Source organism: Cydia pomonella, chromosome 17 (genome assembly GCF_033807575.1).
Source record: "Cydia pomonella isolate Wapato2018A chromosome 17, ilCydPomo1, whole genome shotgun sequence".
Lineage (NCBI taxonomy): Eukaryota > Metazoa > Arthropoda > Insecta > Lepidoptera > Tortricidae > Cydia > Cydia pomonella.
The window spans coordinates 6025668-6039751 of NC_084719.1; the positions used below are offsets into that span (position 1 = coordinate 6025668).

The 14084-nt window shown below is 38.6% G+C and overlaps 3 protein-coding genes across 3 annotated transcripts; 1 reads left to right on the forward strand and 2 right to left on the reverse strand.

Moving 5' to 3' along the window:
• Positions 1–453: 453 nt before the first annotated feature.
• On the reverse strand, positions 454–5025 carry LOC133526898 (proteasome subunit beta type-3). Its single transcript, XM_061863746.1, has 5 exons — positions 4867–5025; positions 4384–4589; positions 3592–3760; positions 1750–1878; positions 454–618 (listed from the first exon to the last, which is right to left on the reverse strand). The coding sequence occupies exons 1-5, from the start codon at positions 4867–4869 to the stop codon at positions 508–510; spliced, it is 618 nt and encodes a 205-aa protein (XP_061719730.1). The 5' UTR covers positions 4870–5025; the 3' UTR covers positions 454–507.
• A 665-nt stretch (positions 5026–5690) lies between these two features.
• LOC133526901 (beta-ureidopropionase-like) lies at positions 5691–6941 on the reverse strand. Its single transcript, XM_061863750.1, has one exon. It carries the CDS (start codon positions 6795–6797, stop codon positions 5700–5702), a length of 1098 nt encoding a protein of 365 aa, XP_061719734.1. The 5' UTR covers positions 6798–6941; the 3' UTR covers positions 5691–5699.
• A 1020-nt stretch (positions 6942–7961) lies between these two features.
• On the forward strand, positions 7962–9243 carry LOC133526900 (beta-ureidopropionase-like). Its single transcript, XM_061863749.1, has one exon. It carries the CDS (start codon positions 8012–8014, stop codon positions 9185–9187), a length of 1176 nt encoding a protein of 391 aa, XP_061719733.1. The 5' UTR covers positions 7962–8011; the 3' UTR covers positions 9188–9243.
• Positions 9244–14084: the final 4841 nt, after the last annotated feature.

Here is a 14084-nt window from a genome sequence, read left to right on the forward strand (position 1 = left end):
TTTCCTCCATCCCTTCCTTTCTGAATGAAAATGTACCTAACTTGCTATAAGCTTTCGATATTTTTTTAATTCAAATTAGTTACACACTATTACAGTATTACTACCAAGGCACTGCGAACATATAAAAATACAAAGATACCAGGATAACACAATACAATTAAAACATTGGATTTGGGCGACGACGTAACAGCGTGAAACGAAACACCACCCTTCGGCCACAGGTCCCGTACCCTTCAGTAACAAGTGACAATCGATTTTCTGCTCTTAATCTCTGAATACAGCGTGTTTAACGCTGTGTCTATTTTTTATAACAACTAGTAAACCTATAAATGAAATGCTTAAGTTTCTGTAACAGTCCAGGCGATGGCCGTCATTAGCAATCAAAACATTAAAATGCCCCATGTTCTTAAAATCTGCCTTTGTAAGCGTAAACTAAAATTTTAAAATGCAGCATAGATTTTCATAGTTTATTAATAAATGTATATAGAGCAGTGTGCAATAGTATAACTAGTCCATCCTCGTCTTGACGTGCTTCTCGGTGATCTTGTCCTTCTCAATGATGTACACGACGGCGCCCCAACCTGAGATTGCATCGCGATCCGCCGCGTTCACGAGCGCCTGGAAGAGAAACGAATAAATCACCGCTTTAACACGTTCACTGTTCCAAACTGAACTGTCAACCTTACGGCCTTGTAATAGAGGCTTGCCGTGACCTACATACGGCGCACGGACAGTAAACGTGTGAAGGATGACTCGCGCTAGACCGGGTCGGGGCCGGAGCTTCAGGCGCTTGTTTTTCTATGGAAAGCACCACGTGATCACCGAGCAGACGTCATAGAAAATGACGCCTCGGCCCGGGCCCGGTCCGGTCTAGCGTGAGTCATCCTTTAGGCGGGAGTCTAAGGATGGTCTTTGGCCCATCACTCTATTAACCCCTTGAACGCCAAAGATGTCCACTGGTGCGCGGCTCCAGCCCAATATCAACATTCATGCACCCGGGACAATGTTCATTGACACGTTGCACATAATAGCCTTTGCACAAAGGGTTTACCTGGGCTACGAAGATTGCTCAATTGTGGCGAATCATTCCACCATTATGATCCATCTTTATCATGCAAATCTTAGTGGTGAAAATTTGCAATTAGATAACTTGTCATCATTGCGTGGTGTAGGTATCGACTTGCTATTGATCTGACAGTAGAGTAGAGCATACATTGCTATTAGACACTAGCAACATACATATATGTATATTTAGGACAGTAAACAATAACAAACACGGAATATAAAAAATATGTATTTACAAGGTACTATAAGGACAGAACTTAAAGAGCAGAGGTTCCAGCTAAGCTAGCATATCTGTGAGATGGTCTCAAACAGCTCATCGGGCTTGAGGTTGGGTTCCCACAGGGTTTCACACATGCCATACGGCTGGTCAATGTGCAGGATACTGCGAATTTTTCAAATGTTTGAAGTGTCTACAAGTTTACCTGTGAGATGGTCTCAAACAGCTCATCGGGCTTGAGGTTGGGTTCCCACAGGGCTTCTCACATGCCATACAGCTGGTCAATGTGCAGGATACTGCGAAATTTTCAAATATTTGAAGTGTCTACAAGTTTACCTGTGAGATGGTCTCAAACAGCTCATCGGGCTTGAGGTTGGGTTCCCACAGGGCTTCTCACATGCCATACAGCTGGTCAATGTGCAGGATACTGCGAAATTTTCAAATATTTGAAGTGTCTACAAGTTTACCTGTGAGATGGTCTCAAACAGCTCATCGGGCTTGAGGTTGGGTTCCCACAGAGCTTCACACATGCCGTACAGCTGCTCGGCGCACGTGCCCGATACTGCGAAATCTTCCGGCTCATTTGGGCAGCCAATCTGAAATGTAAACATTTTTAATTAAAAAATAATAATTTATTGACAACAGTAAACAATCTTTCCGACACATGAATACAAGTGGATCCCAAACTAGGCTATGCCTGTGACTTGGGCTCCTAGGATGCAGTTGACATTTGTAATTAGACTGTTGCATCACAGTTGCATCCTGAAGGAGCTCGGGAATCGCCTTGGCAATCTAATCCCAAGAATAATCGCTAGACAGGGTTTTACGTATGCTACCATATGGCGCCACTTTTTGATATTTAACACATATCAGTATAAGAACCAGGATCACGACCGGTTTGGCCTAGTGGGTAGTGACCCTGCCTACGAAGCTGATGGTCCCGGGTTCAAATCCTGGTAAGGGCATGTATTTGTGTGATGAGCATGGATATTTGTTCCTGAGTCATGGGTGTTTTCTATGTATTTAAGTATTTATAAATATTTATATATTATATATATCGTTGTCTAAGTACCCTCAACACAAGCCTTATTGAGCTTACTGTGGGACTTAGTCAATTTGTGTAATAATGTACTATAATATTTATTTATTTATTTATTTATCAAAGTCAAATGGCGTTCTAAAAGTTGAAATCATGTGTCAAAAGATGGCAGTAAAATTACTGTGGCTATAAAGTTTTCTTTGACAATCCACCTCTATTTCAAATTCTCTTTGCCATTGTGCAGGGAAACTACATTATGATGTGTCATGCTACCCAGCAGAACCACATCTTCCTCGCGTTGTCTCGGCATTTAGCCACGCCTGGCTGGTAGGAGCCTGGGATCAGCTTGGCAACTAATCCCAAAAATTAGCATAGGAACTAGTTTTTACGAAAGCGACTGCCATCTGACCTTACAACCCAAAGGGTAAACTTCCCTGTTCTTTAATGTTTTCCTTCACTGAAAAGCGACTGGTAAATATTAAATGATATATTGTACATAAGTATGTACGATAAATTCATTGGTACGAGCCGGGGTTTGAACCGGAACCTCCAGATTGGTAAAAAAAAACTGAAAAAATGAAGAAAATTTTGTAGCTACAGTTTTAACAGATGAAACTGTACTGCTCTATTATTTCTTACAACAATTGGTCAAAGTTTGAAAATCCATCCATTCAAGCCAATCCAGTTCAGCCCTCAGAATAAATTGTGTGTGCAATATTTTGCACAACTTTCTGCATGTAATTCTTTTGCCAGATTTTTATTCACTAGTTAGTATTAACGTCTCACACTTGTACGCACAAGGGCGTAGCCAGCCAGTGAACTAGGGGTAGGCTAGCTGATATCGCCGGAGGCATGTAAAATTTGAGCCCCCTGTACCTGCCTACGCCCATATGCAGCCTGAGAGACTGGCTGGTGGGAACTTCATTAGGATAGGGATATGTGGAATATATATAGGAGGGAGGCCTTTGTGCAGAAGTGTGCGATATTAGGGCTTATAGTAACAATATTTATAAATAAATAAATACATATTTGGGTACACAGATCAACCTAGCCCCAAACTAATCAAGGCTTGTACTAGGGGACAATATACATATATATATAAATAAATACATACTTATATACATAGAAAACATCCATACACAACAAATGTTCTTACTAGAATTCAATCCTGGGACCATTGGCTTCATAGGCAGGGTCACTAACTACTAGGCCAGACCAGTTGTCAAAGAAAAAACAATAAACAAATCTACAGAATGTTTGTATGACTTACAACATCCATATTGCACACATAAGGTTTGGAAGTGTAGGGGTCCAGTCCAGCAATGACGGGCTCAATGAAGTAGGGTCCGAAGCGCCTCTCGTACAGCAGGTTGGAGAGCATGGCAGAGAATGTTTTAGGGCTCATTACTCTGTTCTCTTTCAGTTCATACAGGTTCATTCTGTAATGTTATTATTACATACATTATGTGTATTAGACAATGGAGGCCTTGTACTACATGGAGGTGGGCTCAATTAGACTCGGCTGGAAAGAGTTAGAACTAGGCGCTCATGATTGCTACAAATGGAGAATTCTTTTGTGAGCCTAATATCCCTAACACAACATACATAACACAACATTAACATAACATTTCTAATTTCTTATTTCTATATGAGAGATAACAGGAATGCATCATAATTTTATGATGAAGGATGGGATTTTTGAAATCCTTTTTTCTAACCAACTTCAAGGAAGAGATTCTCAATTTAATGGATTCTTTTATTTATTATATTTCAGATATTAAAGTGAAAATTTGATTACTAGTTTTTACAACTAATCTGTGATACAAAAGCCAGATGATTGGTTATTCACTGTCATTTTAATATCTAGGATATTAAAATAGTTTAATTTGGTGAATCAACTATTTCTTGACACTGCCATAGTTAACAACTTATTGGTCACTCTTAGAAACAATGGCTTTATTATGGGATTAAATTTCACTCAACATATCTTCATGACAGTACCATGTTATATTCCCAAGCATCTACAAAGCAAGTAAGTAATATGTAACACAATTACTTTTACCTAAACTTTAGCCTCTGAAACACGGTTTGTGTGTCAGTAGCAAGCCCTGGCAGCCCCACAAACAGTGTGGGGCCCATTCGCTGCACCTTCGGGAAGTTTGTGGACACGGTCTGCGCCTGGATACCGTAGCGCTTGTCTGTGGCGATGGCCACACAGTCCTGCCCCTTCATCGCTACTACAGCACCTCCATTGTACGCCAAAATCGACTATTGAATCAGAAAATAACATTTCAAATATTATCTTAGTTCTTTTTGTAATGTATGCTTTATATTTAAGATTTATATATTTAGAGCGCTATAAAATAAATGAACAACACTGGAAATCAAGGCAAGGACTAGATTTGGTTAAATTATAAAATTGTTTAAATCAATATTGCATTGTAATGACGCTAACATAACCAAAACCGGTAAAGTAGGAAAATAAGATTCTTTAGAATTACTGGTAGTTAGATACACTTTACTAATTTTATATAGATATTCTTACCATTTTTTATTGTTTTACACTACGTTTTGTTTTTAAAATGAATTATTTTACTCAAACTAAGCGATTTGGGGGACTCGAAAATGACATATCATTCGGCGACAAAAACGACCACAGATAATCATAAACTGTTTTTTGCGTTTCGTTTCACCATATTTTTAGACGTTTTAATGTTATTTTAACCAAATTATATAAAGGAAGTTCTTTATTCCACTGTAACGTCAAAAGGAAAAGTTATGATTGTGTAAGCACTTTACATAGGTGACGAGTATGTCTGGGTAGTATACTCCATTGTAGGGTCAAAAGTGCCAATTACATCCACACTTCTGATATCAGGCCCGACGTCGGGCTCGAGCAAGAGTATTTTTGTATCAGCACTTCGTTCACTATATTTGACATGTAAAATAATGATTCATATGTAAAAACAAAGAGTAAAGTAATGTGTAAAAATATCAAACATTGAACATTTTTGGCAATAAAACTCAAAGTAATTTTTACATTTCAAATATTGTTAACGATGTGTGACGCACGTGTGACGTGTGTGCGTGACGTTAACCGGAAAACGATTATCAGATCCGACATCGGGACGATTTCTGGCCCGATATCGGGAAGTGTGGATGTAATTGGCACTAAAACACTGTCGTTTTCTGGAACGAACTCACATTCGTTTTTGAAAACCTTGCTTACTTTACTTTGTTAACCGACTTTCAAAAGGGAAAAGGTTTTATTATGAATTAAGTAGTCTAACGCACTCTTAAGTTTGTATTAGTTACGAAATAACAACCGGCATTGAAAATGGTAATTTTAGGAGGGCCAAATAATTACTATTAAATCAGTTAAGAGTTTATTTTACGCAATTCATCTGCATACATATCCAACCTTGCAGTCATGTTAAAACTCCAGTGGTCTTTTATTTGTCTGCATAAGTTTAAGTCTATTTCTGCAATCAAAAGACCGTCTTTCTCTCTAGATAGACTCGGAGTTCTACATCCATTAGGTGCAGTTACATAACTGGATCCATAGTAACTTCTAGTCACTTTGTTACTTCCGTCGTGGAGAGTAAATTCTTCTGTTCCAACTCTGTTAATACTGCATGTGAAGTAACTGTTTGCTATAGCAGCATTTCGAGCCTCAATTCCCCAAAAAGACTCACCAAATGCTGATATCGTTGCACTTGGATTAAATACAATTTCAGCCCCATTTAAAGCAAACATGAGCCAGTTTAAAGCTTGATGGCGACCATAGCAAATGTTGACGGCAATTTTTCCAAATGTGGTTTCGAAAACTGGATGGCCGGTGTCGCCTGGCGAATAATACGACGTCTCACTAAAGCTGCCTACGCTTGGTAAATGGTTCTTACGATGTTTGCCCATCACTGAGCCATTTTCGTCAATAACTACGGCTGTATTCCACCACACTCCGTTTCCATCCTTTTCTAGAATCGGTGATATTATGACCATTCCATATTTCCTTGCTAATTCAGAAATAAACGTAGTTGTTGGCCCATTTTCAGCTGTTTCCGCAAATTCTGACCATCTATCCTTCTCTCTCGTACATAGAAAGAACGGCATTGACCATGTTTCTTGCAAGCAGAGAATCTGCACTCCTTCTCCTGCCGCTATTTGTATAATCTTCTCTATTTTAGCGAAAATTGCATGTCTTTGTTCTTTAATCGTTGTGTTGGTTGGCAAAACAATTGAATGTTGAATTAAGCCGAGTTTCACTAACCTCGGTTTTCTGGTTTCTTCTTTTGCAGCATCAAAAGAATACGCCGCAATCTCAACATTATTTTCTTTACCGGCTTGACTCGTCGATTTCTTTAAATTCAACTCGCAATGATCTTCCCTGCCGTAGTATATTCTGTTGAATTCCTTCAATTGCTCTTTAGGTAAATATTGCTTCAATAAATTGTCCATAGTCTGATTTGGTTCCATGTTTTTGATACAATGTGAGAAATAAATCTTTAACAAGTCAATATCTTATCACAAAATAACATAATACGGTTGCACTGTCGCTACGGTGGCACGCTACACTTGGCTTTAGTACGTTGTTAAGTTAGTTCGTGTTTTGACCACCAACTTCAGTAATTTTGTGTAGCACTGGTTACGTAAGTCTTTGCGTAGTAAATAACTGATTGGATGTTTAATGTATTAATGGACCGTTACAAAGTTTATTATGGCGCACTTCTAAGACTTTCGTAATACGGGATAGGGTTGGAAATTGCGTGGTAAGGCGAAGTAATTTGCAGACGCAGGTTTACATTAGCATAGTGGCTAGCGACACTTTGTCCATATTTACGGGTCCATCGAGTGATTAACTATGTACTATGTTTAGATTAATACTAATTTATATTCTAGCTGCTGTATGTTACAACACACAGAATAATTTGCAAGACGTATCCCTACATGCATTACTATGCAACTGGGAAACTTTTGTCAATAAAAAAGGTTCCGAGTCCATCCGTAAAAAATGCTAGTATGAAACTTATAAGCGTTTCTCACGTTCTGCTTAAAATAAGGGAAAATTAATTGTTTAAAAAATATTAACTCAGACTGTTGATCGATTCTTCACCTCACAAAATGCAACCCTATCTGTTTTCTCTCGAATGTATCTATTATGGGAAATAGTTTTCTTTTAGTGCATTCATAAAATCACATAAGTAAAATATTTTGTACTACTGACTTGTACTGTGACTAGATAGGTACCTACGTCCATATTTTCCTTATTATTGTTTAACGCGAACGTATTTAGCGACTACGCGCACCTACATAGTTATTATCTACGATTAATTACTAATCTTGAACGCATTCTATTTGTCAATATTCCATGAATTTACATACGTAACTACCCTTCATTTATTACCTATGATATACATGTTCGCAGGTAGATCCAGACTTATGTAATTAAGTATTCATACGAGACAAAAGGCAAACAGACAACAGGTTGTTTAAGTCACGTAGTCCAGTGTGTTGATATACAAAACCAAATATTTTTTCTCCAATATCTATCGGTTTTATCACATTAGGTCGAAGGTCGTCAAGAAAACAGTCGGAACACACAGATCCGGTGCACGCGCAACTACCAGACCTATATAAGGCTAAGCGCAAGCCGCGCCCGCCACAGACCACTGATCATTCACTCCGGCACCATGGACGGCGAAACTCTCAGCTTGGAAGCCATCGTCAACAACAACCTCAGCGGCCGAGACCTAGACGAGTTCAACAGAATCTACTACGGCAGAAAGAACCATCATGAAATCCAGCTGAAAGAATCCTCCATCGCCGCCGCCAAGGATGCCAACTTCGAAATCGCCGCCTATGCCTTCCCGGCCAAGAAGGAACAAACCCGCGCCCCCCGGATTGTCAAAGTCGGTATCATCCAACACTCCATCGCTATTCCGACCGACCGTCCTATCCTCGAGCAAAAAAAGGCTATCTTCGACAAAGTGAAGAAGATTATTGACGTCGCCGGTCAGGAAGGCGTGAACATCATTTGTTTCCAAGAGCTATGGAACATGCCGTTCGCATTTTGCACCCGCGAGAAACAGCCGTGGTGCGAGTTCGCCGAATCTGCCGAGCATGGTGAAACCACGAGGTTCCTTCGCGAGCTGGCCATTAAATACTCGATGGTGATCGTATCCTCTATCCTCGAGAGGGATGAGAAGCACGCAGACATCCTATGGAACACAGCTGTCGTCATCAGCGATTCTGGCAACGTGATCGGCAAGCAGCGCAAGAACCACATCCCGAGGGTCGGGGACTTCAACGAATCAAACTACTACATGGAGGGTAACTCTGGGCACCCCGTGTTCGCGACTCGCTACGGTAAAATCGCAATTAACATTTGCTTCGACCGTCATCACGTCCTAAACTGGATGATGTTCGGTCAGAACGGAGCCGAGATCGTGTTTAACCCGTCGGCCACGATTGCCGCTGAGGCCGGTAGCGAGTACATGTGGAATATTGAAGCGAGGAATGCGGCTATAACTAACTGCTACTTCACCGCTGCGATTAACCGTGTTGGGTACGAGGAGTTCCCTAATGAGTTCACGTCAGCTGATGGCAAGCCAGCTCACAAAGACTTGGGGTTGTTCTACGGTTCGAGCTATTTCACGGGTCCTGATGGAGTGAGATGCCCTGGTCTGTCGCGCACGAGGGATGGTCTGCTGATCGGAGTGCTGGACTTGAACCAGAACAGGCAGATCAAGGACAGGCGCTGCTACTACATGACGCAGCGGTTGGACATGTACGTGAACAGTCTCAGCAAGGTTCTGGACCTGGACTACAAGCCGCAAGTTGTACACGAGCACGATTCTGAGAAGTGATTGATTATGGTTCTTGTTTAACGATAAGGTAATAATGTTTAATAAATTCTATATATTACCACGTTTTGAATTTTACTTGCTCCTTTCTTGATCTAACTTGATACGTTTGGTGTATCAATATGAGTACCTACATTTATATTTATACTTTTTTAAAGATTTAAGTACTCTTGCTAATATGTGACCACGACCAAAAAAAGACCCACTTTGTTGCTTGCAATAAGGACGACTTGACAGGTAATTCGTATAAAGATACAAGCAAATCTCGTCCTTATGGCAAGCGAAAAAATAATGTCGTTTTGCCGGCCGCGTTCACTATATTTGGATACTTACTCTAATAAATTCTAACTATATCTTAGAAGTTTCCCAGTAAACTTAATTTTTTTTTGAAGAAACTGAGGTTTTCGTTTCAAAATAACAATGTTCTAAAATAGTACATTACGATACAAGTGCGAAAAATAGGAAACTCGAAACGAGTGGCGATAAATTAAAACACGACCGAAGGGAGTGTTTTAAATCGACACGAGTTGCGAATTACCTATTCGCACATGTATCGTACAACGTTTTACAGTACATATGGCTCTTTAAATGTTCGACACAGTAACATAATATGCTACTTCTCGCACTAGTGCTATAAAGTAGCCCCATATGTACTGTAAATTTATTTTTAATAGAGCCCGTAACTTTTCCATTAAATTTACATAACCTATACACTTAACAATTAACTCCGACGAATAATATTTCACTGTTCCTATTTTTTCTCATTAAACAGTTATTAGAGTCAAACCAAGATAAGTATGAGAGAGAGAGGTATGGGCATTGTGAATTTCATCTCGCTTTGTGTGGTAGGGCACAGCCAGTGGATGTCATTCCAGGTCTAGAGCAGAGCCCAACTGGGGAAGTACCTCCACCTTACAGAAAACCGCAGCCAAATAACACTAGACCCTACTCATAGTGTTGTGTTCCTGCCGGTAAGTAAGGTTGCCAGAGCTCAACGACGGGGGGGGGGGGTTAGGGTCGGCAACGCGCATGCAACTCCTCTGGAGTTGCAGGCGTACATAAGCTACGGAGACTGCTTACCATCAGGCGGGCCGTATGCTTGTTTGTCACCGACGTAGTATAAAAAAAAAGTTGACAGGACTGCACGGGTTATTTTAAACGTCAAATTTCTATAAAATTATGACGTTTACTTGACACTATGCACTGTCTGGGCTATCAAAATCGTTGCCAACTTATCCTGGTCCGACTCTAGTTTAACAAGGGTGCAAAGTTGTTATTTAACCCTTCGGCCTCTTGCTAATATTACTCATTGCTCGGGTAAGGGAAAGATTTCAAAGTTGTGCCACGAGCATAGCGAGTGGGTCGAAAAGTGGAATCTTGAGCGGCGCGAGAGTTTTACTGCACAAGGGTAAGGCAAACTTTGCTATCAAGTGAAACACATGGAATTCAACTTGTGCAGATGTAGGCAGAAAATAGGTACGAGGTAATAGGTTTTATTTTATTACCTAAAATCATGCTACTTAATATACTTATTATGAATAATATCAAAATATTTTCGGCTGTCTGTTCAATGTTTTTGGAAAAACAATGCGGTTTCGGTTGGAGTTACATAATAATTATGTAGTTTAGGTGCATACTGTAGCTAGAAAAACATTATATTTGTTTCTTGGTAATTCGGTTAAAAAGAGGGTTTTCTTTTGTGAGATAAATAACTATGAGTATTGTCCTATATTAGTGGGAATTGTGTTATTTGGAGTAGGTACATGTATTAGACCGTTTTAACTGATAAGTTTGCCACACACGAAGCGTGTATGTTTCTAATGAAAATGGAGATTATCATTAGATACTTAATTAACTGTTTTGTTTTGACTTAAATATATCTTATCAATGACTTAATAATGCATAATTAAGTGCCATTAATATAGAGATAACACTTCATTAGATATAATAATTGTTTATACTCAATATATATCTGTCTAATTTTATTCACATAGAAAATACCAAAGGAAAATGAAACCGGCCATGCTCAGTGTGGGGTTCCGTAGGTATCCTTCTGTCACAGTAGGATAAAGGGAGCTACGTTATATAGTATAGTAGATTGTTAACTTAGCGATGAAATGGTGCCTTTCACTCGAGTTAAAGACCACTTTTCACATCGAATGCGAGGAAACCAAATAAGATAAGGCAAATTCTCATAATCAGTAATTTAAGTAATAAATAAATAAATATTATAGCGACATTCTTACACAAATCGACCAAGTTCCACGGTAAGCCAAGAAGGCTTGTGTTTTGGGTACTCGGACAACGATAATTACTTATACAAATATTTAAATACATAGAAAACATCCATGACTCAGGAACAAATATCTGTGCTCATCACACAAATAAATGCCCTTACCGGGATTCGAACCTAGGATTATCGGCTTCATAGGTCGTGAAGTATAGTCGTTAGCTTTGTAGCTGGCCCCTAGCGGCTAATCCTTTGTCTACCTGCATAAAAAATGGTTCGGTCACTAACCGGTTATTGAATTACAACTCCCATGGGAATTGAAATAAGATTCAAAATGAAAAAAATAATTTGCGATTTCTTGTGTGGTCCCTATACGGTTACTGAGTGCCGGCGAGTCGAACGCTACCGAACCAGTCTAAAATGTGTCAAAGGCGCGTTATCGGAGAGCGGATTAGCCGCTAGGGGCCAGCTACAAAACTAACGACTATAATAGACCTATGAATGCTTCGAGCAACGTGTTGGAAGCCGGTGTTGCTCGAAGTATGAATGCAATGATTTTTTCTTATACAATCGGAGACTTTGCATTTCTGGTCTGGACTTTGGAGATATAATTTTGACCGCGGCCGGCAAAACGTCCCACTTTGTCGCTTGCGATAAGAACGCCTTGACAGGTTATTCGTGTAAGGTATTCTATTGTAAGTTCTAGATAAGTATATATAGCCCTGTTGGTTTTCCATATACTAAAATAAAATAAGCTAAATAAATAAAATAAGGTACAAGCAAATCTCGTCCTTATGGCAAGCGATAAAAAAGGGACGTTTTGCCGGCCGCGGTCACATAATCCATAGCATAACGAAAAACATTTTTCATTTCTCATGCTCTGAAAGCGGGTCGTTGTTGTTCCAAAAAGTGTGCAGAAAATGATACGTTTTTGCTCTAGAGCACTGTACTTTTTAAGTAGGTACGTTTTTGTTATTTTTTTTGTCATAAGCAATTAAAATTTTGGTTTTGAATGGATTTGTTGTACAATTAATACAATTTCCATCTGATAAATAACTTGCCATTCCAAAAACAACGATATTTTTACCTAAATTGGTAATTGAAAGTACCCTCAAGAAATACTACCGAAGTTTATACTTAGCCGTGTTTTTTTAATGCACATGTTTTATTTTATGTATTAGGCAGCAAACGAGCAGGCGAGTATATTACTTTCCTCGTATTTTAAATGAAAAGTTGTGTTTCACTCAGGTGAAAAGCACCATTTCAGTCTCGGACTATGTATTGGCGCTCTCACTGTGTTCGAACGCCAAACTACCTCGACATTATTATTATTATTTATTATTATTATTATTTTATTATTATTTCATGGAATAAACTTATAATCTAGTACAGTTTCCTGCAAAACTGTTTACACAGTTTGACTGCAGGCGCGAGTCTCTGTTATAAGTTCTTACGTACATAGTCAACGTAACATATTATTAATTAAAACTTACACTATGAATATAACTCTCTTCACTTGAGTGACATTTGCAGGCACAGGCATACAATTGTCACCCAAGTGTTTCCATTAGGTGCAGCTTTAGTGCTTTTTTAAATTTAATTTTATTGGGCTCAAGTCTGATATTTTCAGGCAGACTATTTAAAAAATACGGCAATCTTTTTCTTAATGTTCTATCTCCATAATAGTTGGTAACGCGGGGTATTTCATATTTTTGCACAGCCACTGATCTTGTATTATGTTTATGTTCTAATCGTGTCGAGATATGCACCTTATTGCTGTGGTTGTTAATAGCTAAGAGGTATTTGTGTTTTAGACTGACTGGGAGTATTTTACAAATTTTAAATAGTTTATTATAATTACCTTTACAGCTGTTTCTAGTTTTTTTACTGACAAGTAACTTTAAGAATCTAATTTGTATCGCTTCTACTTTATCTATGTACGATTTGAAAGTGAGACCATAGCAATATATAGCTTAACACGGAATCTACTATGGCAAAGTATAAGCATTTTAATATATTAATTGGTACTTTAAAACTAAGGTGGTAAAATCTTCCTAATAAAATTCTAAGTTTGCTACAGATATAATTTATATACTGCTATATTTAAAAAAAAAAACCGTTATTTTAGATACTCTTGCATTTATAATACAAACCTATTAGTAGAGATGACTGTACTTTTGAATATCGGGTGAGAACAGCCTAATAAACCTTGGCTTGTGCAATAGTTAAGTCACCCGCAACTTAGTAAACAGATGATAACTTTTGTTAATTATTTTCATTAGTTATCTGAACAAAAACATTTATTTATACAATTTTGATAACGGGCTTATGAACTCCGCTTTCAACATTATCTGATACCGACCACAAACATGCTTGAGACAATAATTAATGTATTTAGATAACTGTTGTTCAGTCGATTAGGCAACTTTATTTATAATAAGAGTATAGGAAAGTTTATATTATTATTGTTCTGTACCCCTAGTGTAAATTTGATCGACATCATAACGTGACGAACGCGTTTGCGTTAAGTCTCATTTTGTATAGGATTTTGAGTTTCCAAAACGTCCCGCTTGGTGCGCTCTTTCTAAATCCAATACAAAATGAAACTAAACGCAAACGCGTACGTCACGTTTCGAAATCGAATTTATTTACACTAACCTTATTTTATTG